Source organism: Cotesia typhae, unplaced genomic scaffold (genome assembly GCF_013202065.1).
Source record: "Cotesia typhae breed Kobodo isofemale line unplaced genomic scaffold, CoteBio_Ctyphae scaffold_152, whole genome shotgun sequence".
NCBI classification, from domain to species: Eukaryota; Metazoa; Arthropoda; class Insecta; order Hymenoptera; family Braconidae; genus Cotesia; species Cotesia typhae.
In genome coordinates this window covers 10,433,356-10,460,695 of record NW_027423776.1, presented here as the reverse complement: position 1 = coordinate 10,460,695, position 27,340 = coordinate 10,433,356, and the positions used below count along the sequence as shown (strand labels likewise).

The window sequence follows — 27,340 nt, the reverse complement described above, 5'->3', positions numbered from 1 at the left end:
CATGAAGGTTCAAGTTATCCAGTTGTATGATCCTCATTTAGAAACGCGCAATTACGCTTGTCCTAATCCGAACTGCAAGAAGCGCTACAAGAATCAGCGTGATTTGACTATTCATGTTGAATATGAGTGCGGAAAAACTCCGAAATTTAATTGTTTTTACTGTGATTATAAAAGTTGCTTCAAAAGTAGGACTAAGATGCATTACAAGTTGCAACATCCTGATAAAAATGTTTTTCCCGTTGAACTTGATGATTAATATTTTTTTTTTTTTATTAGATACATAATTAAGAAATGAGCTTGTATCTAGTGAACTATTGACATTTTTAAAGATCTAAGCTCATCCTGATGTTACACTCATTGAGACCTTTCATTTGAGTACCCACATCAATTTTTCATATATTTATATATGTATATATGAAAAATATATGAAAAATGCATGTGAGTACTCAAATGAAAGCTCTTGATGAGTGTAATGTCGGGGTGAGCTTATATCTTCAAAAACGTCAATATTTAAGAAAGTACAGTGCAATTTAACGAGTCATTATTTTACTTATTTCTTCGGTGATAAATTAAAAAATGAAGAAATAAAAAATTTTTTAATTTATTAAAAAGAAGAAATATAAAAACATTTTTAAAAAATGTAACTAGCCATAAATTCAAGATAAAAACTTAAAATTTATAAAATTTTGCATTTTTACCAAAAAAAAAAATTCCAATAACAAATTGTACCAGCAATAACTAATAAAAATGTATGAGCAATAATGAAAACCTTGCAAATATTTGTGTTGTAATATAGTATGTGAAATTTAAAAAAAAAATTTCTTCAAAATTAACTAAGAAAAAACAAACTTTTAATTTTCCAGCGCTAAATTACCCCGGAATCTTCAGAAACTTCCAAACAAACGAAGAACTGTGCTTCGTAACAACCGGGCGCTTTGTTTGCTTGAACTCAAACTGCAACAAGACCTTCAAGAACAAAGAGTCCCGCCGTAAGCACATGAGCGACATCTGCAACAAGCCTCCAAGGTACAAGTGCGGCTACTGCCACTACCTCTCCCAATTCAAGAAGAGCATTCAGAGCCACAGCTTCCGACGGCACAAGGAGATGCCAGTTTTCATTGTTGATTTATAAAATAACAAACATTACTTATAATTTAAATTATACATACATTATTAATTAAATTATAAATAAAATTCATTAATTTTAATCTGTCGCTAAATTTATTTATTTCTTCTTTTGTAAAATTTAGTGAAGAAATAATCTAACAGCTGTGGTTAATTTTCCAGGATTGCAGAGAAAAAATTTTGAGAAGGACGGCAGAAAAGAATCGAAAAGAGCGGATACGATGTACGAATCCGATGTGCGAGAAAACTTTTAAGCACAGGTATCATTTCAACCATCACATCAGATATAAGTGCAATAAGCCGCTGAGATACAAATGCGGACATTGTTTTCAAAAGTCTTACAAGCTGGCTAACCTAAGAGTCCACATAAAAAATCGCCACAAAAATTTGGAGGCTAAAATAATTGACGAGTATTATCAAACCGAGATAAGAGACAAGGAAAGGGCTATAAAGTATAATTCTTCATTCTAACCCTGAAAAAAAATCTATTTTTTTGTAAAAATTAATTTAATAAATTTCTAAATTTTTTCTATGATTAATTTATAATTTATTTTTATGATTAATGATTAATGACCGAGAATGTGAAGAAATAACAAATATATTCTTCCCAAATGGGAAAAAATTCCGGAAAACTCACTAACAAAGTCAATGTTTGTTTGCAGAAAAAAAAAAAAAGCTCGGCGAGCTGTTGTACACATACGAAGGCTTAAGCGCGGAAGGAACCCCGATCCAACTAACGGAACAGCGGTACGCGTGTCTGAACGCGAACTGCAGCAAGACCTTCAAGAACGAGCGGAACCGGAACGACCACATGAAGAACTTGTGCAACAAGCCCTCTAGGTACAAGTGCCCGTACTGCATGCGCAAGTCCCACCACTCCGCGGACATAAAGCGCCACCTTGCGGCTAAGCACAAGAACATGGAGATGAAGATCGTCGAGCTGTACAACCCGCACCTAGAAGCTCGAAAGCATCAGTGTCCTAACCCCAATTGCGACAAGAAGTACAAGTGCAAATTGAACTTGAGGAACCATATTAATTTTGAGTGCGACAAAGCGCCGAGATTCAAGTGCTTCTACTGCGATTTTAGGAACGCTTACGAGCCTAGGATCAAAACGCACTGCAAGAACAAGCATCCGCTTGAGGAACCGAGATGCGTTACGTTGATCAGCTAATTTTTGGAGGTTATAATCGGCTTTGTGGAAATAGATATTTTTTTTTTTTTTATACTAAATTTTACAAAAAGTTTTTAAATGTCTTGTCATTAATATAAGAATTAATTATTAGTGCAATTGTAATTTTTACTGAGAAAAATAAATATATATTGAGGTTAGAATATGTTCCGTTAGTTTTTAGGGAAGAAATCATTAGGAAGTAATTACCAGTCGCAGTTTGTAGTTAAAAAATTTATTTTTAGGGTTAAAAGTTTGTATGGAACAAGTTCTAACCTAAATTTTATTTTTTTTTTGCAGACTATCATTACTGCAATGTAAAAGCGGAACTTCACATGTCGAGAACTACCACCAGGTTCAAATGCACCCATCCGAACTGCACGCGGACTTTTAAGAACAAAACGGAACGGAACTTCCATTCTAAGAACATCTGCAACAAGCCGCTCAGGTGGAAGTGCGGACACTGCGACTACAGGTCCTTCTGCGCAGGTCATATTCGCAGACATTCCCGTTCCAAGCACAAGAACCTCGAACCTCAGCCTATTGAGCTCTACAATCCGCATCTTGAAACGCGCAAGTATAGGTGTCCGAACCCGAATTGCGACAAGAAGTACAAACAGAGGGCTAATTTGGTCAACCATATTAATCATGAGTGTGATAAGGAACCGAGATTCAAGTGCTTCTATTGCGATTTCAAGAACGCTTTTGAGCCGAGGATTATGAAACACTGCAGGGATAAACACTCGCTTCAAGTTCCGAGGAGTGTTACTATGATGAAATAGAGTTAGGCTTGTGAGTTTGACTGTTTTGGTTCCTGGACCAGCGTAGGAAAATTCTTAGAGGAACTTCGCGAATTTTTTTTTATCTCTAGACTAAAGTTTTATTTTTTATTCTGATTTTAATTATTAAAAAAAAATTTATCAAATTATTTAAGCAATATTTGAATTATTGACTCTTTTTTAGGAAAAAACAATTTTAGCGCATGCGCGTAATTATTTAACGTGAAAGTTGAAAAATTTTAAATAAAATATTCAGAATTAAATTATAAAATATTTCTTCTTGTGAGAACTGATTTTAGACAAATCTTTTTAAATTTCGCGCTAAAAATTTAGGAACAATTTTCGCGCGTGCGCAAAAAATAATCTTTAAAAAAGTGGAAAACAATCTTTATTTTTTCTAAGTGTAATTATTAGAAAAAAATTAATAATATAGTTTCAAAAAATTTCCACACTTTTATTATTTATTATTATAATTGTAAAACAAAAAATGTATAGTTGTAATTGTTAATTTTTATTGTAACTCTAACAGATTTTTAAGACTATGCGCGCGCAACAGCAACGAAAGCCGCAGTAAAATTTTTAAAGGTTATAATTTAAAAGTTTAATTGTTAATAATAATTTCCGCAATATTCGTAATTTTAATCTAATGAATTTTTGTTATAATTTTAATTATAATAACTAATTATAAAAAAAATATATAATGTATTTGTAATTTATCGGAACAATAAATCTATGGAGGTTAAAAAATTAAGTAAAAAAAAATTAATCAAATAGATTAAAGTAAAATAGAAGTAAAAAATTATTTTGAAGTGTTCTAACAAATAAAAAATTGTTTCAGATTTTTTCCAATGGCAAGCGTGGGTCAAAGGAGAAGATTACAGCCAAGAAGAGGCTCAGGAGCCTCAGGAACCTCAGGAAATAGAAGAAGACCCTCTGGTTCCAGTCACAAGAAGACAAAGTTCCAGGTACAAGTGTCTGACCCCGAACTGCCCGACTACTTTTAAGAACAAATCCGAGCGGAATTATCACACCAAAAATGTCTGCAACCAGCCGCCGAGGTTCACCTGCGGCTACTGCGACTACAAATCCTTCTTTGCGGGGCACGTTAGGAGACACTCTAGGGCCAAACATCCGGATCTGGAACCGCGGGCAATTGAGTTGTACGAATTGAAAGACGATCGCAGTCACAAGTGCCCCCAGCCTAATTGCGACAAGAGGTACAAGTACAGAAAGGGCCTGAGGGCTCATTTGATGTACGAGTGCGGGAAACCCGGGCTCAAGTGCTCCTACTGTGATTTTAAAAATAATTATAAACATTTGGTGAAGAAACACTGGAGCAGACAACATCCTGGTTTGGAATTTAGTTTTGTGACTATTACGGAGTAGACTGAGGATTTTTTTTTATAATAATTTAATTTAGCAAATTTTTTAACTAAGATCAAGCGTCCTGATAAAGAAAATCCTTGCAATTGATTTAAATATTTATTTAAAAAAATTTAGAAAAGTGGAAAAATTAATTTTTTTAGCAAAAATAATTCCCTCGTAGAAAAAACTGCAAGTATTACTCTTGAAACTGTAATAATTGCAAGTTTGCACGGATAAAAAATTTTTTTTGAAATAATTTGGGCATTTTTTTGACAAGAAATTAATTTGTTAAAAATTTTTAATAATTTTATTTCTTAAAAGAAGAAATAAAAATTTTCCTCAAAGTTACTTTCTTAAAAAATTGTTTTAAATTTGATATAAAAAAATTTAGATAATTTTTTTTTGATAAAAAAATTACAGTTTCTTCCTCGAGGGACTTAACTAATATTTAAAACTCTAATAAATTTAATTTTTCCACTTTTCTTCTTACCATGTAATATTTTATAAAATATATTATATATTCTTTTCACAAAAGATTTAAAAAAAAAAAAGCTTGCACAAAAGATTTAATTTATAATTGTAATAAAAATTGTCCACTACTTAAAAAAATTAATAAATTAAAATTCTATTAATATTAAAAAGATTGTAATGTTTGAAAATAAATGTACTGAACTGTATAAGCAATATTGTACTGAGAATTTTTGTAAATATTAAAAAATTTTAATCAACTGATGAAAATTTGTGACTGTAGTAATTAGTGAAGTAATTTGTCTGGCATGATAGAAATTTAGAAAATCAAGACTCACTTTATAAAATTAATTGACAAAAACTGCTGTTTTCAGGAAAGCCAAAGCGCGCAAGCAGAGCAAAGAAGAAAAGCATGGAACTCAAGCCTTTTCTGTGCACGAATCCAAACTGCGACAAGAGTTTCAACACCAAGCACGACTGTAACAAACACATGAAGTACTTCTGCAACCAGCCGCCGCGGTACAAGTGCGGGTACTGTCCGCAGACGGCTCACCAGTCCGCGGATATAAAGAGACATCTGGGAAGAAAGCACAAGAGTCTGAAGATTCAGATTGTGCAGTTGTATGATCCTCATACTGAAACTAGGATTTATTCTTGTCCGACTAAGAATTGTTACAAGAGGTACAAACATGAGCGCGGGTTGGCTTCACATTTGAAGTTTGAGTGTAATAAACCTCCAAGGTTCAAGTGTTCGTACTGTGATTTTAAAAACTGTTATTTAAAAAGGATTAAGGAACACTGGATGAAGAAACATCCTGAATTTGAATTTTGTGCTGATAATTTGGATTCAATTTAGGAAATTTAATTTTTTATATTTCTTCTTGTGATTTTATGAATTTAATTTTTTTTTTTCAGTTTTATATTTCTTCTTTTAATTTTATTTATTTAAAAATATTTAATTTATTATTTTTTAATAAAACCATATTTATTAATATACTAAATTCTTTATAAATACCTTTATTACTGCCATTGATGAATTATGAGCGGCCATTTTGTCGGAAAATTTTTTTCAAGCTCTTTTTTGTGTTTACAGGTTAAATTTTCATCTAAAAAATAAATAATAATAATATTAATAATGTATTTTGTACTAAAATAATAAATTTTGTTTTTTTTTTTTTTTTTAGGATACAAAAAAATTGGATCTAATTGAAAAGTACTAAGAAGAAATTTTCTGAATCTACAATAGTAAATAATTTATTAAAATTAAAATTTTTTTATAATTTTAAAAATGCATGGCGAGTGAGCACATACTCGAAAATTTTGCAATTTTTTTGTAATAAGTAATAATTTATTAGTAATATAAAAAATTTTTATTATTATTAGTTATACTAATAAAAATGAGCATTTTTTTCTTCTTTCAGGAATGAAGATCATTCGGGTGAAAAAGCGAGCGCCGAAAAAGAAAACTGGGAATTTTTGCAAAATTGCGGAAGTAAGGTTCGCATGTGCGACTCCTAACTGCGACAGGACCTTTAAACACGAGTACAGTCGCAATTATCACATGAAGAACTTCTGCAATAAGCCACCTAGACACAAGTGCGACTTCTGTGATTTTAAGGCACATCTCACTGCTAATGTTAAGTCACACATGAGAGCTATTCACAAGGTTTTTATTCCTACGAAAACGCGATAGTTTTTTTTAACATTTTAATGCATTCATTGTGCATTTTTAAAATTATATTATTAATGATTAATTGAAGAAGTAATTTTTAAGTTTGTTTTTAATGTTATAAATTTTTTTTTCTATTTTTTACATTTTTGTTGATCAAAATTACGATATATATTTTCTGTATTTTAAGAAATGATTTATACCAAAAGTTTAAAATTTTTATCAATAAAATTTGAATTTTAACAAAAAAATAAATTTAATTAAAAAAGAATTTTCATTAACAATTTAGTTTTTCTTCTTTTTCAGACAATTTGCGGTCATAGAAAAATTCCAACAGGTTATGGGCCCAATAATCCTTAACATTTTTTAAATATTTTCAGATCATTAAATCCCAAAGAAGAAATAATCAAAATTTAAATTTGGAACCACAAACACCTGCAACAATTTTGTATTTTAAATTCCAACCAAAATTATTCCCAAGTTGCGTTTGCTTAAGTGACTTAACACCGACTTAACTAACTAATCTTTGAGCAAAAAATCTTAGGCAGAAATTAAAAAATTTTCTTGTTTGTTAAGTGTGGCTGGTTCCAACCTCAAAGCTGTTCCCCGTTAAATTGGAACTCCTGGAGATGAACGCAAATGCGTTCCAGTGCCCGAACGACAACTGCTACCGAGTTTTTTCAAGCAAACAAACTTGCTTGAGGCACATGAAGACTATGTGTACCCGACCTGAACGATATCAATGCGGTTATTGCTCGTATCGGTCACATTTTAAACATACGGTCAAAAAACATTGTTTAGTTAAACACAAAGACATGGTTCTTTTTATTTTAGATCTTTACAAATAATAATAATAATAATAATAATAATAATAACAATAAATATTTTAGACGTTATTTATTTTATAAATTTTAATGTAATTTTGACGATAAAAAAAAAAAATTAATATTTTAACCATAGAATGGAATAAAAAATATTTAAAACCAAATTTTGTTAGAAAAAACTTTCTTCTTCAAAATCTTCACTAAAAAAAAAAAAAAAAAAAAAAAAAAAAAAAAAAATAAACTAATGTAATATATTTAATTTTTGTTCCAGAACCAGGCTCTAAAAAACCGCGAATATTCCTCGCCAAAATCTCCAGCTTACTGTCTCAAGACGTGAATCAAATTCTATCTGACAAAGAAAAGCGATTTAAATGTCCTAAGGAAAATTGTAGGAAATCTTTTGATACAAAAAAGGCATTTAATCATCACAGAAAATTTGTATGCAACAAAATCCTAAAATACGGTTGTTTCTATTGCGACTTCAAAACCAATTACTCGCAAAATGTGAGAACGCATTCAAAATTGAAGCACCTGACCGACGAGCCAAAAGTAGTCAAGCTGTTAGTGTCAAGCAAAAGTAGTCAAGCGGAAATTAGGAAGTACGCATGCTCGAATATTAATTACGACAAAAAGTTCCAGAATATTACGGCACTGAATAAACATGTTAACTACGAGTGTGGTGCCGAAAATCGGTATCAGTGTCGTTACTGCGATTTCGCGAATTTTTACAGGTTTAAGTTGAAGAAACACTACTTGGCCAAACATCGGGACAAAGTTGTTGCGATAGATGGAATTGAAAATCTTTCAAATTAAAATTATTTGTAGTAATTTATTAATAAAGAAAAATATTTTTAAATTTCTTCTTTGTAAATTTTATTAAAACTATGACTAGAATTCAATTTGTGCGCACTTAAATATAAAATTTGCATGTATTTTCATAGTTATGATATATTCGACCAATTAGATCACGAATAAATTGGTTTCATATTCATTTCATCTCTATTTTAATATGGGATTTTAATACGGAATTTTAACATGGGATTTTTTTCAGTAAATTACAGGTTTGATATTTTTGGAAGATATTTTTATAAAATTTTTTTCATCTGTAAATAGTAATATAATTTTGAATTGAAATGATAAAAATGTTCCTTCTAATAACCAAAGTTTGGATTTTTTACAGGTCCACCATTAATTTTGGCGAGTTCAAAATCAGCTTCGCGTTCAAAATTTATTCGGCCGAAAGCGCAAATATTCCAATGCACAAATCCAAACTGCAAGAAGACATTCAAGAACAAAGGAGAGTGCAATTTCCATATAATGCATCGCTGTACCAATCAGCCGAGGTACAAGTGTGGAGGCTGCGACTACAGATCGAACCTTTCTGGGGACATAAAGAAGCACATCCTCGGCGTGCATAAGGATAGTGAAATTAAGATTGTACAATTATGGGACCCACACACGGAAACGAGGATTTATAAGTGTCCTACGATTGGTTGTCCCGCGAGATACAAAACCAAGCCAAAGCTGGCTGCTCATATGAAACATGTCTGCGGAAAGCTACCGAGGTTCAAGTGCTTTTACTGCGATCATAAAGGGTATTTTAAGGATCGAGTCAAGATACATTGTTTGAGCAAACATCCTGATCTAGAGTTTCATTTTGTTGAGTTAGATGATATGAGTTAGAAAATATTTTAGTGAAATTTTATCATGGAATAATTAATTATGTTTTAATTTTTGAAATTAGGATTTATGGCAATTCAACTCTAAAAAAAAAAGTCTTAATTGGAGGGTAAATTTTCTTGGCTCAAAAAAATAGAAAGAAAATTTCCCGAATAAAGTCAAAGTTTCTTGAGCCAAAAAAATTTCTTCTTGCTCCAAAATAACTTTTATCTTCTTTAAAATTTACTTTATGTAAAAAATTTTTTTTTTCTGTGTATAGTATTTAATTAAGTAGAGAAATTATGTATAATTTTTTATAAGCATATGTGAATCATATATAACCCTGTAACACGTATATGGTCAGATACGGTTACATATAATGGATCTTATATAACTTTCTGAACAATATGTGATCTTATATGTAATAATATAATAAAATAATAATATATAATATAATCCTGTAAAACATATGTTTATATGTGGTTTTAAATAGACACATATGATCACATATGAAACTTATATGAATCATATAAGATTTTGTGAAACATCTATGGTCTCAAAATTAACATATATGACGATTTGAAGCATATATGATCATATATGCATTTATATGATTCTGTAAGTTATATATTGTCATATATGAATTATATATGACTGTATAAAAAAAAATCTATAAATCACATATGAACCGTATATGACACTTGGGACCAGATATAGTCACATATGGATCAATGTGACTTTTTAAAGCTTTAATGGTCACATATAAACTTTAAAATTACATTATTTTTAGAAATAAAACTTTGTTATTAATGTTCTAAAGTTAGTGAACTCCTGTTAGAGCAAAATATGACAAATATATAATTTATATATTCCTGCAAAGTACATATCATTATGTATAGTTGTACGAACCATATACAACACCATATATGTAATTGTTAAATCAAGTTGAATGTATAAAATATATTAATAATAATGAAATTTATTGAAATTATAACTGAAGAAATTATTTTTAAGATTTTAATAGCAAACAAAAAAATTGAAAGATTGTTTTTAGTTGTGTTGTACTGTAGCATCAAAATTTTGATTTTTTTGACTTGAAATAAATTGAAAATTAATTATTATTTTCAGTGACCAGCCGAAGAAAGAGTCCCCGGATAACTTCCTCAACAATTCTTACGGGACAAAATAAAAAATCGCTGATAAGGGTACGGGACCAAAGATGGGCATGTACAAATCCAAAGTGCGACAAGACTTTTAAGAGAAAGGCAGACCGCAACAAGCACAGTCGCTATCACTGTGACAAACCGAGAAGGTTTGAGTGTGGGTACTGCAATTACAGGTCCCACTTTCCGAAGGACATTAGAAACCACTGCAGCAACAGGCACAAGGAACAAGCGATCAATGTCATAGAATTGTACCCCAAGATTGACAGCCGGCGTTATGTTTGTCCTGCTCACAATTGCGGGAAGAAATACAAGTATGCTAAAAGTTTGAGCAATCACATGAAATTCGAGTGCGGACGTCCTGCCAGGTTCAAGTGTTGCTACTGTGATTACAAGACCATGTACACGCAGAGTATTAAGACGCATTTCAAGATTAAGCATCCTGATGAAGAAGATCCTTACAATTGATCATTTTAATTTTTTATTTAAAAAATTAAGAAAGAAAAAAAGTGAAAAAATTAGTTTTTTGAGTAAAAAAAAATTGAAACTGTATTAATTGAAAGTTTACACCGATAAAAAATTTATTTAAAAAAAAAAAATGAGCACTATTTTGACGAGAAATTAATTTGTTTAAATTTTTTAATAATTTTATTTCTTCAAAATAATCGAATTTTTACAGTCTCTTCCTTCAGAGACTTAATTAATATTTAAAACTCTAAAAAATTCTATTTATAATTTTAATTCCGACCTTATGTATTAAAAATACATTCCAAAAAATTTTTGTGTAATAAATAAATTTTGTTTTTATAAAAAAAAAAAACCCGTTTATTAATTTAAACCCCTTTTTCCAAAATTTTTTTTAACCAATTTAACCAATTCTCAAATTTTCAGACTTCGACTCTCTCTCAAATTCTCCGGAACCGTACCAGGAACCGGAAGACCCTCTAGCCTGGAACCCAAAGCGCTTCAAATGCGGATACTGCGAGGCTACATTCTACACAAAATCTAAAATCCTGCAACACCTTGCCCAGGAGCACTCAAAAAAAAGAACCAAGATCATAGACTTAGTTGAAGAATGCGAGAAGGAGGATTTCTTCATTTGCCCAAACAAGGGCTGCAGCAAGATCTACAAGCGCGAAGTTTATTTAAAGGAGCACCTGAAGAAAGAATGCGGGAAGAAGCCGAGTTACCAGTGCAGATTCTGCGGGCTTCAGTTCTTCGTAAAGAAGAGAGTCACGGAACACTTCAAGAGGAAGCATCGCGAGGAAGAAGTCATTTTTGACCCGATCTCTTTAGATGTACTTTAATTAATAAAATTTAATAAATAAATTAAATAATTAAATGCCTGATTATTAAAATTTAATCTTTTGCTTGTGTCTTGTCGGTGACGGGTCTTGTAATTTTATAAAATTATTTAAATTAGTTGAATTAAAAATGTAAAAATAATTAAAAGAAAATTTTCCTAATCTCCGAGTTTTCGTTTCAGATATGAGGATCCCCCTGGTAGTCCTTACGAGAATCTCCGAGAGCAGACTTCCGGCGAAGAAACACACATTTGTGAAATCAAAGAAGTATCTCTGCCCGAATCCGGCCTGCGGGCGCACTTTCAAGCACTTGCGTTCCAGGAACTTCCACGTGACAAATGTCTGCAACAAACCTCCGAAGTACCAGTGTGCCTACTGCAGCTACAAGTCCATCAGGGCTTCTGATATGAGATCACACGTGCTTAGAGTTCACAAGGACCCCAAAGGAAGGATGATTGTTCTGTTTGAAACCAAGCCGAGGATCAAACCGTTCCCTTGTTCCAATTGCATGAAGAGCTATGACTATCTGAGGAACTTGAGGGAACATATCAAATACGAATGCGGAAAACCACCCAGTTTTAAATGCGCGTACTGTAATTATAAGCATTGCTTGAAGAAGAGAGTCAATGAACATTGTAGAAGGATTCACAAGAATTTGGAATTTAAAAGCGCGGCTGTTGAAATTCAAAATGTTGTTCAAAATACTGTTCAAGCTCCTGTTGAAGCTTCTGTTGAACCTTCTGTTGAAGCGCAATCTGTTAATTCTCAAACTGTGTAAATTTATTTGACAATAAAATTTTGATCCGTAATTTTGGTTTTATTTCTCGGGGAGATCTGATGTAATTAGGGGGTAATTTTAAGATGCTTGGATAGTTTTAGAGTTTTGATTTTAGAGGATAGATACTGATTGTCATTTCTTTTGCAGATATACCTAAAATTGCTCTGAAGAAGAAAAGCGAACTTATGAAGAAGGATTTTGCTATTAAGAACGTTAGATTTGCGTGCTCAAATCCAAGGTGTTCGGGGACTTTCAAGACTGAAAGGAGCAGGAATAATCATGTCCAGTTCTTTTGTGTTACCAAGGATAGAGTGAGGAATTAGGTTTTTGGAGTGGGACTTGAGATGATGGCGAGTTTTTGAACCTATTGTTAATAAATTTGAAAATTTGAGTTGGAAGAATTTGAATTTTTTAGAAACCATATTTTAGTATTTGAAAATTAGATTATTTATCTTAAATTTTACATATTTATAATTTGTATTTTTTTTTTGAACACAATTAAGAAAAGACCTTGTATCTTGTGAACTATTGACATTTTTAAAGATCTAAGCTCATCCCGATGTTACACTCATCTAGACCTTTCATTTGAATACCCACATCAATTTTTCATATATTTATATATATATTATATATATGAATATATGAAAAATATATGAAAATGCATGTGGGTACTCAAATGAAAGCTCTTGATAAGTGTAACATCGGAATGAGCTTATATTTTTAAAAACGTCAATAGTTAAGAAAGTGCAGTGCAATTTAATAAAATTTCTTATTTAATAAAGCTAAATTTTTTTTTATTTATATTTCACAAGTTAGTACACGGCAGTCTGTAAGGTTGCTAGTTATTAATTATTTTATTTTTTTTTCAAAATTTAAATTTTTTATAGGAATTGTATTATTGGTAATTTTATAAAAAATCAATCAAACAATTAATTTTTTTTTTTTTTTTTTTTTTTTTCAGATTTAACGGATCAATTTTTTTCTTCTAAACAAAAGAAAAATAAATCGCTTTCACCGATTCAAAATTTAGTAATAAAAATCCCCACAAATTTTATAAAAATTAAAATTAGAATTTAATTTTCAATTTTTATCAAAAATAAAAATCTACATTTATCTTCTTCAAAAAAAAATTTTAATTTTCCAAAACTTTCACCAATTTCTGACAAAACGCGAATGGTTAAAGTGAAAATTCTTGTGCTTGAAAATGCATGTTACCTTGAAAATAACTAACACCCCAAATAATTTCCAAAAAGCACCAATCTAACAAACAAATTTCCTTTTTTTTTTTATTTCAGCGCCCAAACAGCGAAAACTGCGAGTCCTTGCCAACAAAGTCCTAGTCCCGAGACTCCCGGTGCGAAGGCGAGTTCCTTCAACAAAAGTAATCGAGAATTTAGAACTGGCTAAAGAAAAAATCATCGAAGCGACAAAGAAGAAGTCGCAGGAACAGCGAGAAGGCAGCAACAGAAGAAAGCAAGTTTTGACAGTCAGAGACGACCGATTTCCTTGCACCAATCCTGGATGCGGAAAGACTTTTAAAAACCAGTCAGACTGCAATTTCCACATTAAAAATCGGTGCAACAAGCCGCCCAGGTACAAGTGCGTCTACTGCCAGTACAAAACCTTCCATTCTTCGAATGTGAAGCGACACATCAGTCAGTCCCACAAGGGAAAAGAAGTCGGAGTGATTGAGCTGTACAATCCAAGGGCAGATGCAAGGGTTCATGTTTGCACCACTCCTGGGTGCCCCAAAAAATACAAGTACCGCTGCAATTTGACTACACATCTTAAAAATGAGTGCGGAAAACCTCCGAGGTTCAAGTGCTTCTACTGCGACTTCAAGAACAGCTACAAGCATATCATCAAGAAACATTCTGAGAGAAAACACTTTCACGAAGTTTTCCGTTTTGAAACTTTGGATATTTAATTTATCTTTTTTTTTTATTGTCATTATATTGAGACAATAAACCAACAAATTTTTTTTTTGTTGTTGAAAATTCTTTTTTCATTTGAAATTGTAATTTTTGTATGTTTGCCTTGAAATAGATATTAATGGAAAATATTTGATCTAAATTTGTTTTTTTCTTCTTTCCTGAGAGTGAAAATTTATTTTTATTTTATTAATTAAGATAATTATGTTTCAGTGATAAATAATGGATTTATATTTTACAGATTTTGACTACGGAAAATCATCATGCGGGTCGAAAAATTTTTATGAATAATATTTGGAAACAATATTTTTTTAAAAATAATTTATTTCTTCTTTGTGTAAAAAATTTTATGAATTTATATTTTTGAAGCATATAAATTAATCATAACGATATTAAATATTTATTTGACAAGTAAAATTTAATTTTTTTTTTTTTTTTTTTTTTTGTTAAAAGTTCAATTTTACTTGCAAAAATAATTCATATTTTGTTACAAAAATTTAAATGGTTTTTTTTTTATGAATTTTTATGAAGGTATATTCATTTAAAAAAAAAAGAAATATAAATTTCTAATTTTTTTTTTGGTATGGGCCAAAAAAATTGGTAAAGATTGAATAATTTTAATTAAAAGTTCAAAAAAAGTTATAAAAAAATATTTTATATAAATTTCAAAGAATGTTTTATAAAAATTGAAATTTTTGATCAAAATTGTTTAATTTCCAAAAATTGATAAAATAATGAATAATTCTAATTTAAATAATAATTTTTCTAACAAATAAATTCTTTTTTTTTTTTTCAGGTGGATTATTCAACCCTCGCGTAATACTAACGCGACTAAACAATGGCCCTGTACAAAACGCAAAACCCGCTGAAGAAAGCCTTCTGACGATAGCCGAAGAAAAATTCATCTGCCCAAACTCGTGCGGAAAAGAATTCAAAAATTACTACGCCTGCAACTATCACGCGCAATACATTTGTAACAAGCCCGAGAGGTACAAGTGCGGGCATTGCAATTTCAAATCACATTGGACTAAAGACGTAAAGAGACATTGTATGAGGCAACACCAAAATTTGGAAGAAGTCATCATCGAGCTGTATAAAGTAAATTTCCAGCAAAGTTTGAGCCAAAAAAAGCGCAAAAAGGTCAGACAGTTTCCTTGCCCGAACTTACACTGCACCAAGGTCTTCAACAGCGAGAAGATCTGCAACAGACACTTCAAACTTTACTGCAACAAGCCTCCTAGGTTCAAGTGTTCCTACTGCATGTACAGGTCTCGTTATCGGAAAGACGTGAAAAAACATTCTGAAGCTAAGCATAAGGAGTTTGAGCCGAAGATTATTGATTTGCTTAGTATTCATGACATTTAACAGTTGCCTAATAATCAAGCTGAAGAATTGTAAATTTTTGAAAATTTTTAATTTAAAGGAAACAATTTTTAATGTATTTATTCTTTTGAATCAAAGGTTTTATTTTTTTATTTTGAGTTTTTTAGATTGAAGAAATGTAAATTTTTAAACCATGACAATTATAATCCCAAAAAAAGTTACATTTAATTTTAATTTACAATTTCATAAAAAAAATTGTTTGTAAGAATTTGAATCTCAAAAATACAATGTAAAAAATTTATATTGTCTTCTGTTTTTTACAAATAAAGAAATTTTTTGTAATTATTTGTAAATTTTTTTTTTTTTTTTTTTTTTTTTTTTTTTTTTTCAGAATAAAATTAAAATTTGATTTTTTGAACTGTAAATATAATTTGTGTTTTGTGAAGGTGTTAATTAAATTAAAACACAAAAAATTTGGTACTTTATCTGATTATTTTTTTAATTTTTGTTGCAGAAATATTCCACCGTTCCAAGCCGCGAATTCTCAAAGAATTTACATTGAAGAAAGAGCAACTAAAAATGGTAAAAAAGAATCAAGAGTTATCTGAAGGACATATAAAATTTCCGGTCCCAATTTTCTCTGAAAAAGAAGTCCAAAAAGTACCTGAAGAAGAAATCCAACTCGAAGAGTTTCTTATAGTAACAGAAGAAGATAAAGATGAAGAAGAAATGCTCCAAGTAAAAATGAAACAAAATTTACCACGAAGAAAAATTGTCTGCCCAAACAAAAATTGTCAGTGCTGGTTCACTGAAGAAAAAAGTCTGGATTACCACTTGAGGCACTACTGCAACCTTCCGAAGCGTTTCAAGTGCACTCAATGCGAATTCAAAGCGCGGTTCCCCTCGGAAATTAAACTACACACCCGTCGGACCCACAGGAAACAGAAGATCCCGGACAAGAGGCCCTTGCCGAATATTTTGGCCCGAAAACGGCTTTTGTCGTGCACCAATGCTAATTGCAAAGAGAAATTCAAAAATTCTTATTATTTGAACTTGCACTTGAAGTATGACTGCGGGAAGAACGGGAGGTTCAAGTGCGAGTACTGCGAGTTCCAGAGTTCCGCGGAGAGGGTTCTGAAGAACCATTGGTTGGAGGAACACCCCCACTTAGAGTACTGCATCGTTGCAGTCAATCAAGTTTAATTTTTGAAGAAGACAATATTTTGATTTTTGATTTTTTCAAAGAAGAAAAATTTAATTTAGTAAATAAATAAAACAAAAATTTAATTTGAAGTATTGCAAATCATTTTTGGAAATTTCATGCTTTCTTCTCAGTATTAATTAATTGTTTTTTTGGAAAAAGCATTTAAAGTGTAGATCGCTTTATGATAATAAATTTCTCAAAAAAATCTTGGATCTAAATAATGCACACTAACCCAAAAATCCTAAACAAATTGATCCAAAAAATTCAAAAATTAACCAAAAGGACATTTTTCTTTTTCAGGATTACTTCCTCGGTTAATTTTCGTGGAATCTAGAAAAAGAAATTCAGATTCGGGAATGCTGTGCCCAAAAGAACAAAGGTACGCTTGTCCAAATTCAAACTGCAAGAGCACCTTCAAAACAGAGGTAGAGTGCAATCGTCACTTGAAGAACTACTGCAACAAACCGCCGAGGTACAAGTGCAACTACTGCGACTACAAATCGTACGCCAGCCAGCACATTAAGTGTCACTCGCTTTCCAAGCACAAGGAAATGGAGGTCAAAGTTATTGAGCTTTACAATCCGAATAATAAATCACGGAGTTACTTTTGTCCGACGAAAAATTGCACTAAGAGTTTTAAATACAAGAGGTCGCTAACCGAGCATCTTAATTATCAGTGCGGGAAACCTCCGAGGTTTCAGTGTATTTATTGTGATCATAAAAATAATTTTAAAAACAGAATTAGAGCGCATTATAAGATAAAGCATCCTGATATGGAAATTAGGTTTGATATTATTGGGTGGTAATTTATTTTGATTTTTTGGAAGAAGAATTATAAATTTTTTATTTTAATTAAAATTATTTTGAATTATTTTTTCAGTTAATAGTTTAATTTTGAGATCGAGGAAGATGATTTATTATTAATTGTTGTTTTTTTAAGAAATATGCTTTGCGCATGCACAAAATTGGTTCCTGAATTTTAGCGGGAAATTTAAAAATTGTTTTTGAAAAAAAATTCTTGATTATGAAATAAAAATAAAATTTTGGAATTTTTCCAAAAAATAAAATGATTATAAACTTAAAATAGTTTTTTTTACGCTAAAAATATTTAAAAATTAAGCTTGACATGCCAGCTTTGTCCAAAAAATTGCAATCTAAGGCAAACTTAATCCTAAACAAGAAAATAAATATATAAATTCCAAAAAAATTTCTACCAGTTAATTTCCAAAAATCCTTCCAATGTAACTAACACTAAAAAAAATCCACTTAGTACCTTCTGTAGGAGGAATGTGAATGGCTATCTCAAAAACCAAAACCGCCCACTAACAAACTGTCCTTTGTTCTTCCAATTAGTCCGAAAAATTGGATCCAGGGTTGGAGTTTGCGCCAAGCGTTGGAAATGTTGGAGATAAAGAATCAGGTGTTCGTCTGTTCCAACAGCAACTGCTTCGAGGAATTTCAGCGCGAAAAAGAGTGCAATTTCCACAGTGAATTTCTCTGCTCTGAAAGGGACTTAACTTGCGCGGATTTGGAAGAACTAAACCAAAAACCGATTCAAACCGAACTTAAGAAGTTAAAAAGGCCTTGTTCCTCGAGAACGAGAAATTACACTTGTCCTAATGACAAATGTTTGAAAAAATATCGATCTAAGTACACTTTGACGCGCCATATTAAGTACGAGTGTAAAAAATCTCCGAGATTCAAATGCTTCTACTGTGATTTCAAAAACTGTTTCAAGGATCGGGTGAAATTGCACTCGCGAATAAAACATCCGGATAAAAAATTGCGATATGTTGTCATTGATGAAGAATGATTTGAATATTAGTTTAAGTACAATTTTTTACTTGTAATATATTAATAATTAACCGTTTAAATATTTATGAAATACAATTTCGATGTCGAAATTTCAATGAATTTTTTTTTGCAGAATTTTAAATTTAATTTAAAATTTTGGAAATTCCAAAATTTACACAATATATATTTATCTTGATAAACAGTAATTTGTTTTTTTTATTTTATTAATTTTAATTAAACTACACCTATAATTATTAAAAAAAAAAAAAAAAAAATTGACTCAATGGCAAAAAAATTTTTTTGAACTATTTTTTATTTTTTTTTCTGTCTTATTGCACGGAAAAAATTGAAAAAAATATGTAATTAATCTCTATTAAATAATATGCAAAAAATAGTTGCCGAAAAAAAATTTTTTTTATTGCAAAGAATTTTTGCATAAATTAAAAAGAAAAATAAAACTAATAAAAATGTAATTTTTTCAGGAAAGTCATTTTTTGTGACCAGACAACAAACAAGAATCCCAAAATCGAGCTTCTTAGAAATAAAAGAAATTCGGTACAGTTGCACGAACGCAAACTGCAACAAAACTTTCAAAAATGAAGATTCAAGGCGGGTCCACGTGACTTACACTTGCAACCAGCCTCCGAGGTTCAAGTGCAACTACTGCAATTACAAGTCCCACAGAATTTCAAACGTGAAAGCTCACTTGGCCGCCAAACACCCGGACTACGAAATGAACGTCATTGAGCTGTTTAAAACTCCCTTTAAATCAAATCATTATTCGACTCTTTCTGATTACGAACACATTCGTTGAAATTTTTGTATCACAATTTTAATTTAATAAAAATTTAATTAAGAAATTCTTTTTTCAGTTAAATTTTTAAAAGCTGACTTAATTATTAAAATTATGCAAAAAAATTCAACTACTTTAATTGATAAATTGCATGAAAAAATTATCTAGATTAATTTGTTGAAAAAAATTAATTATTAAAAAATTTTTCTGCTCAATTAACAATTAATTCACAAGATTTTTTACTAATCAATGACAGAATTAATTAAATTATTTTATAAAAAAATAAATTAATATTTTTTATTTATCAGATTTCAGGTTCGTAATCCTTCCCGCGCAATTTGAAGAAGAAACAATGTACCAATGCAGGAACCAGCGCTGTGAAGAAATCTTCAACAGCAAAGAAGAAATGACGCTCCACATGGAAGCCTGCGCGTACAGCGCCACCTTCAAGTGCAGCAGGTGCGATCACACTACTTCGACAGTGGAACAAATTCAGGAACACGCTTGGGAACATCATCCTTACAGAGTGGTTAATATTATTGAAATTTCTAAAGCCACGACAAAACAGTCGGTCTATATTTGCCCGAACACTCCTTGTGAGAAGAAATACAAGAGCAAGTATGATTTGAACAAACACGTTAAATACGAGTGCGGAAAGCCTCCCAGGTTCAAGTGCTATTATTGCGACTATGCCAAATGCTATCATCACAAAGTTGTGGCTCATTTCAAGAGGATGCATCCTGATCAATTATTAAATATTATTACTCTTTAATTTAAATCTTGGGTTTTTTTTTTTTTTCCGTAATTATGACAGATACATTTTATTTTCTCTACCTTAAAATTGTTTGTACTTAATCTTTAGTGTTAGAATTAATAATTTTTTTAAATAAATTATTTAAATACTGGAAAGTTTTTAAAAGTGTAAAACTTACTATTTTTGTAAATAATTTTATTTAAAAACCCGCGCGTTGAAGAAAAAATTCAAATTTTCAAGATGGCGGACATTGATCAGCTGATTCTCCCGTATTTAACATTATTTTCCTAAAAAATAATAGATATTTATGTATTTTGTAACTCTAATTAATATTTCGAGGTACATATTATCACGAATTGTTTATAAAAAATTTTTTTAATAAATTTTCAACAAAAATTTGTTAGAAAATTACTTAAAAATTTATTATCAGGTAAATTTTATTTCTTTTTCATAAGAATTAATTGATTTTTGATAATATTAATAATTAAAATAATTTGTGTTTCAGGTCGCTGAAAAATTAAAAGAATTTCATGTTTATAAAAATAAAATCCGCCATTTTAGGCCACCGGGGGCGCCATTTTGTCGCTAGCCTTAAAAATTTTAATCCAAAGATTATTTTACACCAAAAAACTAATATTAACAGTAAAATATTGTAAATAATAGAAGCTATATTCAGTAGATGCCTATACTAACAATTAGTAAGTAACTTAGTACAGAAATTACAAAATTAACAGATACTAACGGGCAAAAATAGCTGTAACATTAATTGTTGTTAACAAAAACGATATTCTGTTCCAGAGTACGACACTAAAGACCCTCTTTTTCTGGTGAAGTACGAAAATTTTATGCCGAATGAAGAGTTCCTAAAAATCTCCAGCACACTGCTGGCATGCATGAACCCGGACTGCGACAAGATGTTCAAGAACATCGGAGCTCAACAAGTTCACATGAAGTCCTGTAATAAGCCCCCGAGGTTCAAGTGCGGCCACTGCGACTTCCACTCGATTACAAAAAAAAACGTCAGGCTCCACTCTGTCGCTAAACATAAGAAGAAAAAGACCGATATTATCGAGCTTCACGACCCTAATTTGAGAAGAAGCAGCTTTCCTTGCCCCAATGCGGTTTGCAATAAGACTTTTGACACTCAAGAAAGAGTCACTTTTCATATTAAATATCGCTGCTGCAAATCTCCGAGATTCAAGTGCTTCTATTGCGACTTCAAAAGTTATTATAAGTATGAAGTTAAACTTCATAATAATTCCAAGCACGCGGATCTGCAGTTTCATGTTATTAAAATTGAGGAATAATTTTTTTTTTTTTTTTTAATTTTTTCGTCTTTTCATTCTACATCGATATTTATTTCTTCTTTCATTTTTCATTTAGGTTTTAGGGTTTGGTTTAGGGCTTAGTTTTTAAGATATTAGATATTTTCCACCCCCAGTGATGTCGGAAATTATTGCATATATATTTAAAAAATATATAACCTTGAAAAGTGATACTGAAAAATAATTTTTTTCATCAAATATATATTTTTTTAAATTGTTAGCAAAAAATGAATTTTTGGAAAGGATAAAAAATTTTTGTCCTTAGTTATAAAAAATAAATAATTTTTTTAAAAATTAATTTATCATATTTGCAATTTTAATATTTATTTATCAATAATAATTGTAAAAATTATTATTTTAATTAATTCAGAGATTATAAGTGAAATAAGAATTAAATTTTAATTATACAATAAGTGAAATATTTTTGAATTATTTCATGAAAAATTAAATTATTTTCATGAAAAAAAAAATATATTTTATTAATTTAAAAATCAAGATATATTATTGTTAAAAAAGAAAAAATAAAAAATTATATATTATAAACTATTTTTCTTCAGTCTAATGTTGAAGCTTAAAAATAAAATTAAATAATAAAAAAAAAGAATTGTTAATTTTCAAAAGCTTGAACACCAAACGCTTGGAAATTAAACTAACTGTAGTAAAAATTAACACATATTTTTAACAAAAATAAAAATTTTTAAATTTAAGAAGAAATTCATTAATGAAATAGTCTTCTTTGTTTCAGAACTGAATTCTCAGCCGATAGTGCTGCAAAAAAGTCACGACCCGCCGTCGAGAAAGAAGAAAAAGCCTTCGAAAAACTCATCGGGAATGTGCTGCCCAAACCCGAACTGCGGAAGAAGATACTTGTCGGCAAAATCTTTCTACATTCACACAAAGTACTACTGCAATCAGCCATCTAGGTACAAGTGCGGGTACTGCGAGTACCATTCCGCGGTGAAGAACTACGTGAAGGCGCACCTGACCGCCAAACACAAAGGCTTGGAGCTAAAAATTGATGAATTGTTCAATCCTTTTGAACAAAAGCGAATTTACACTTGCCCGAATGATAATTGTAATAGAAGTTACAGCTCCGAGCAGAATGTCAAGCGACATCTGAAGTACGAGTGCGGAAAACCTGCAATGTTCATGTGCTTTTACTGCGACTACAAGTATTGCTTTAAAGCTACTATCAAGAAACACTGCAATAAACATCATCCTGGGCAGGAATTTAGATTTGTTACTTTGAAAGCTGAACCGGTGTAAAATTTAAACTTTTACTTGATTCAAAAGAATTATTTTTGAAGCAAGAAAATTATTTTGAAGAAAATTAATTTTATTTATTTAGAAAAAAAATTTTTTATGAAAAATTTTTTACTTTTTAAAATTATTTTTGAACCAAGAAAATTATTTTGAAGAAGATTAATTTTATTGATTTAAAAATAAAATTTTTAAAAAAGAATTTTTTTTTTTTTTTCAAAATTATTTTGTTGGTTCAAAAATTTTTATCTTGAAACAAGTTTATTTTTTTTTATCAGTATGAGCGTAGAAAATTTATGTATTTGATAGAAAATGTAGTGAGTTATTATTATTATAATATCGTTATTTTATAAATAGCGCGCTTTTGAAAATTTAGAGATTAATTTAAAATAATTATAATATCTTACTGAACAAAAGAAAATTTTAATTTTGTAATTTTTTGTTTAAAAATTAAAAATGTTTATTTTTATTTATAATTTTTGTAAAAACTTAATGATAATTTCTATTATTATTAAAACTACATAAAAAAAAAATTGAGTATTACTGCATGATTTTAAAAAAACATTTTTTTTTTTTTAATTTTTAAAAAAATTCTTTAAAAAAAAAATTTTTAGATAAATCTAAAAAAATTTTCAGTCTTTTGTTCAGTTCAGCTTTAAATAACTCGTATAATACCCATGTATCCATAGAGTAGTTAAATAAAAATGGTGATTGAATATATTTTATCATTATTAAACTCCTCCACTCGTTAAAAAAAAAGGTAAAAAAATTTCTAAGAAGCAAGATTTCTCAAAAATCCCTACTAACAAAATTCTACTAGCGTTTCAGGGTTCAAAATGCCTGGGATCGTGACTTTCGATCAGTTCCAAGGCTACAGACTGCTTTGCCTCAACGAAAACTGCGAAAAGACCTTCAAAAACGAAGCAACAAGACAATACCACATGAAACACATCTGCAATCGGGCTCCGAGGTTCAAATGCGCGTATTGTGGGCATACTTCGCATTTTTCTAAAGATATAAAGCGACATTCTGAGTCCAAGCATCCTGGAATGCTCGCTAATATCCTGGAACTCTTCGACCCGGGCTTGAAAACGAACTTCTTCGACTGTCCGTCGCTATCTTGCGGGAAAAAATTTAAATACGAGAGAAATTTGGTCGCCCATATAAAACACGAGTGCGGAAAGCCGCCAAAATTCAGGTGTTACTACTGCAATTTTCGGAATCATTTTAAACACGTCGCTAATCAACACTCTCTGCGGAAACATCCGTTGGAAAAAGTCAGAATTATCGAAGAAAAAACTGCTAATTTTAATTGCTAGAAAATTTTTAATTTTAAGTTTGTAAAATTAATTGTATATTTAAAAATTAAATCTTAGTCAAAAGTAGTTCTAATATGCGCCGAATTGTAATTGTAATTTTTTATTACATAAAAAAATTGGAATTTATAATAAAATATTTTTTAACAAAGTTTTTTTTTTGTTTTCAGACCGAAAGTTCGTGAAAATAAAATTGGGAAGCCATCGTTGGGACAAGTCGGAAGAAATCACCGGAAGATTCGCCTGCATGAACTCTAATTGCATCAAAACTTTTAAAACGGACCTGTCGCGCAGAGCCCACATGTCCCAAATTTGCAATAAGCCCCCGAGATTCTATTGCGCGTATTGTGGGTACAAGGCCCATTACTCGAGGGATATCAAAAGACATAGCATTAGAGCGCACGCGGAATTAATGATTAATATTATTGACTTGTATAATTTTTAAGTTTTAAAAATTTTTTTTTTTTTTTGACTGAACTTTTTTTTATATGGATATTTTATAAAACAGAATTATATTTTTTAATTTTAATTAATTTAATTCAAGGGAAAAATTTCTTTAGACGCTTCAAAATTGATGAAAATAATTTTTTTTAAATTGTTTTTGAAATTTAGTAAAATAAAAAATTTTTGGTAAAAATAAATATTTCAAAAAAAAGATGAAATAGAAATTTTATCTAAAAATATGAAAAGCAATTTTTTTTTCCAACTTTGGCCGGCTTGTAAATAATTACCAAATTTTTAATAACTCCGTAAATATCCAGTATATTAATTTTTTATGTTACCAATATTTTTTAAAAATATATTTTTGAATTATGAAAAAAATAAAATTAATTTTTTGAAGCTTCTAAAGAAATTTTTCTCAGTAATAAAACTAACAAATAAATAATTTTATAAAGTAATTATTTTAAATTGTTACTTAAACTCACATAATTTAATAAAAATTTCAATAGACTGTATTTATTTTGAAATAAATAAAACTGCAATATTTTTACAAAGTAACTTCTCAAAAAATTTTTTCAAAAAATCAAAAACTAATCACCAATTTTTGTTTCAGAAATTCCAGGAGAAAAAACAAATCCACAAAAAATAACCCTGCTAAGAAACATTAGATGCATGTGTGAATTCCGCTAACCAAAAGCGCTAACTAAACTTTCAAAATTTAACACCAAATTTTCATTTTTCAGGACTACCGATTTTGCTGTACCCGGAAGCTTTCACCGCCCGCCACCGTGGTCGGCCACCGAAGCCAAATTTCCCGAAAGTTAACCCTCAACACTTCGTATGTCCACACTCAAATTGTGGAAAAATGTTCAAAAATGAGGACTCTCTGCGGATTCATTTGAAATACATCTGCAACAAGCCTCCGAGGTTCAAATGCGGCTACTGCGAGTACAAAGCTCCCAGAATTTCTAATGTCAAAATTCACTCTAGCAATATCCACAAGGATTCGCCGCTGAATATCATTGAGCTGTACAAAACCGCCGCGGAGTTTGCTAGTTTCGTTTGTCCAAACGAAAACTGCGAGAAGAAATACAAGATCAAGTACGATTTGAACAAACATTTGAAGTACGAGTGTGGAAAAGCTCCTTGTTTCAAATGTTTCTACTGCGATTTTCAGAACAGTTTTATCGGGAGGATTAATACTCATTGCAGGTTGAAACATCCTGATCAAGAAATTCGATATTTAGCGACTAATGCATACAATTTTGAGTATCCGGTCGCTGATTTCAGTGTTTAATTTTATTTGTAGTTATTTTTAGTCTTTAATTGTATTTAGATGAACAAATTGTTAATAAATTATTAATATTTATCATATTTTTGGGCACATGTTTGATTTTGTTTTTTTTTTCTGACACATTTTTTTTTTGTTCAAAAAAATCAATTTTTTCATTTTTTTTTTTCGCGCTAATTTTGAATGAAAAATTTGAAAACTGGATTCATATAAAAAGTTTCAAAACTAAAGTTTTGAAAATGATTTAAAAAACTTCAAATTTTGTGAAAAAATTTTAGTTTTTTTATTTTTTTATTTTTAAGAGAAATTGCAATTTTTTTGTAAAAAATTAATGAGTATTAATTTTTAATGTTAAAAATATTAAAGTGTTAATTTTTGGGCATGAAAAAATTCTTCTACCTTCCAAAATTTCAAATTTCCATAAAGTCTCTAACAAAAATTGATCATTTTTATTTTTCCTTGTCTTCAGCCTTCTCCACTATTTTTCAACGGAGTTTTGTCACCTGCGCACCCATTTGTCCAATCTTTACGAACAGAAGAACTCCCAGAACGTTTGGTTCAGCCGATTGGATTCTCCTGTCCGCACAAAAACTGCAGGAAAGCTTTCAAAACCGAGAAAAGTTTGAAAAAACACCTACAGAGCAACTGCCAGCAGCCCCCAGGTACCACTGCGGCTACTGCGACTACAAATCCCCGCGGCTTTCAAGCGTAAAAAATCACGCGAGCCAAAAACACGGCGGAATGAAGACCAATATCCTTTCAATTACTCAACTTACTGCTAAAATAACTCCTAAATTGAGTGCGGGAACTTATCAATGTCCAAATGAAAATTGCAAGAAGCGGTACAAGACAGCTGCAGATTGCCGAGCGCACATTAAGTACGAGTGCGGAAAACCTCCAAGGTTCAAGTGTTTCTACTGCGACTTCCGGAAGAGCCTTTTTAAGCGAATGAAGCCGCATTGGCGGGAAAAACATCCGGATAAAGAATTTTTGGTTGTTAATATGATGGAATAATTTTTTAATCAATTTATTTTGTATTTTTTGAATTTTTTTGAATTAAATAAAAGTTGTTTAAATTTACAATTTTTTGAATTTTCAAAAATATTTCAAGGTAATTTTTTCATTCTTTGTCACATTTTATGATCAGATATTTGTAAATTTTTCTCTTTTCATAAAAACTAAATTTTTCCGACTGAAATAAATTTTTTTTAACCAAATAATTTTTTATTTTTCAGGATTTTGGAAGAAATTTTCTAAAAAATTTCCTTGCACTCAGCCTAATTGCAGTAGATCTTTTTCTAATCAACGGACGCGAAATTTCCACATGAAACATTTTTGCAACAAACCGCGACGATTTGGCTGCGGATATTGCCATTACAGAGGAATCCAGTCAACGGACGTAAAAAAACATTTAATTCGCAGGCACAAAAATTCAAAAATAATAATCATTGATTTAAATAAAAAATTTTGAAATCCAAAATTTCTTCTTTATTAAAACAAACCTTTTTAATTTCTTCTTTATTAAAAAAAAAAAATCTTTTTAATTGTTTCTTCTACTTTGCTGAAATATTAACCTTTTTTTTTTTTTTTTTTTTTTTTTTAA

General features: G+C 30.3%; 2 protein-coding genes across 16 annotated transcripts in view; both read left to right on the top strand.

The window, feature by feature from the left end:
- The window catches only part of LOC141536125 (uncharacterized), a 79,870-nt gene that overhangs the window by 43,243 nt on the left and 9,287 nt on the right, over positions 1–27,340 (top strand). The window contains exon 7 of one of the 14 annotated variants that reach the window (XM_074256410.1): positions 26,207–26,766. The exons of 6 other annotated variants lie outside the window; for them this stretch is intronic. In XM_074256410.1, coding sequence (XP_074112511.1) covers positions 26,207–26,751 — 545 coding nt within the window. In that variant the 3' untranslated portion in view covers positions 26,752–26,766. Of the gene's footprint in view, positions 1–3,913; positions 4,477–7,672; positions 8,258–11,709; positions 12,337–13,600; positions 14,328–15,032; positions 15,711–16,073; positions 16,881–25,189; positions 25,821–26,206; positions 26,767–27,340 lie in introns of those variants that run through there. 7 more of the 14 variants (XM_074256407.1, XM_074256398.1, XM_074256406.1 and 4 more) reach the window with 7 other exon arrangements.
- LOC141536132 (uncharacterized) lies at positions 20,136–24,158 on the top strand. Of its 2 annotated transcripts, XM_074256428.1 has the most exons (3): positions 20,136–20,802; positions 20,903–21,338; positions 22,175–22,501. In XM_074256428.1, exons 1-3 carry the CDS (start codon positions 20,784–20,786, stop codon positions 22,350–22,352), a joined length of 633 nt encoding a protein of 210 aa, XP_074112529.1. In that variant the 5' UTR covers positions 20,136–20,783; the 3' UTR covers positions 22,353–22,501. The 2 variants fall into 2 exon arrangements, with proteins under 2 accessions (XP_074112529.1, XP_074112528.1); XM_074256427.1 differs by lacking the exon at positions 20,136–20,802 and having other exon boundaries at positions 21,086–21,338; positions 22,175–24,158.

Coding starts and splice junctions, on each gene's coding strand:
- LOC141536132 (XM_074256427.1), top strand. CDS start 21,221: ATGCGGTTTGCAATAAGACTTTTGACACTCAAGAAAGAGTCACTTTTC. Junction 21,339..22,174: donor GACTTCAAAAGTTATTATAA/GTATGAAGTTAA, acceptor TCTTTGTTTCAG/AACTGAATTCTCAGCCGATA.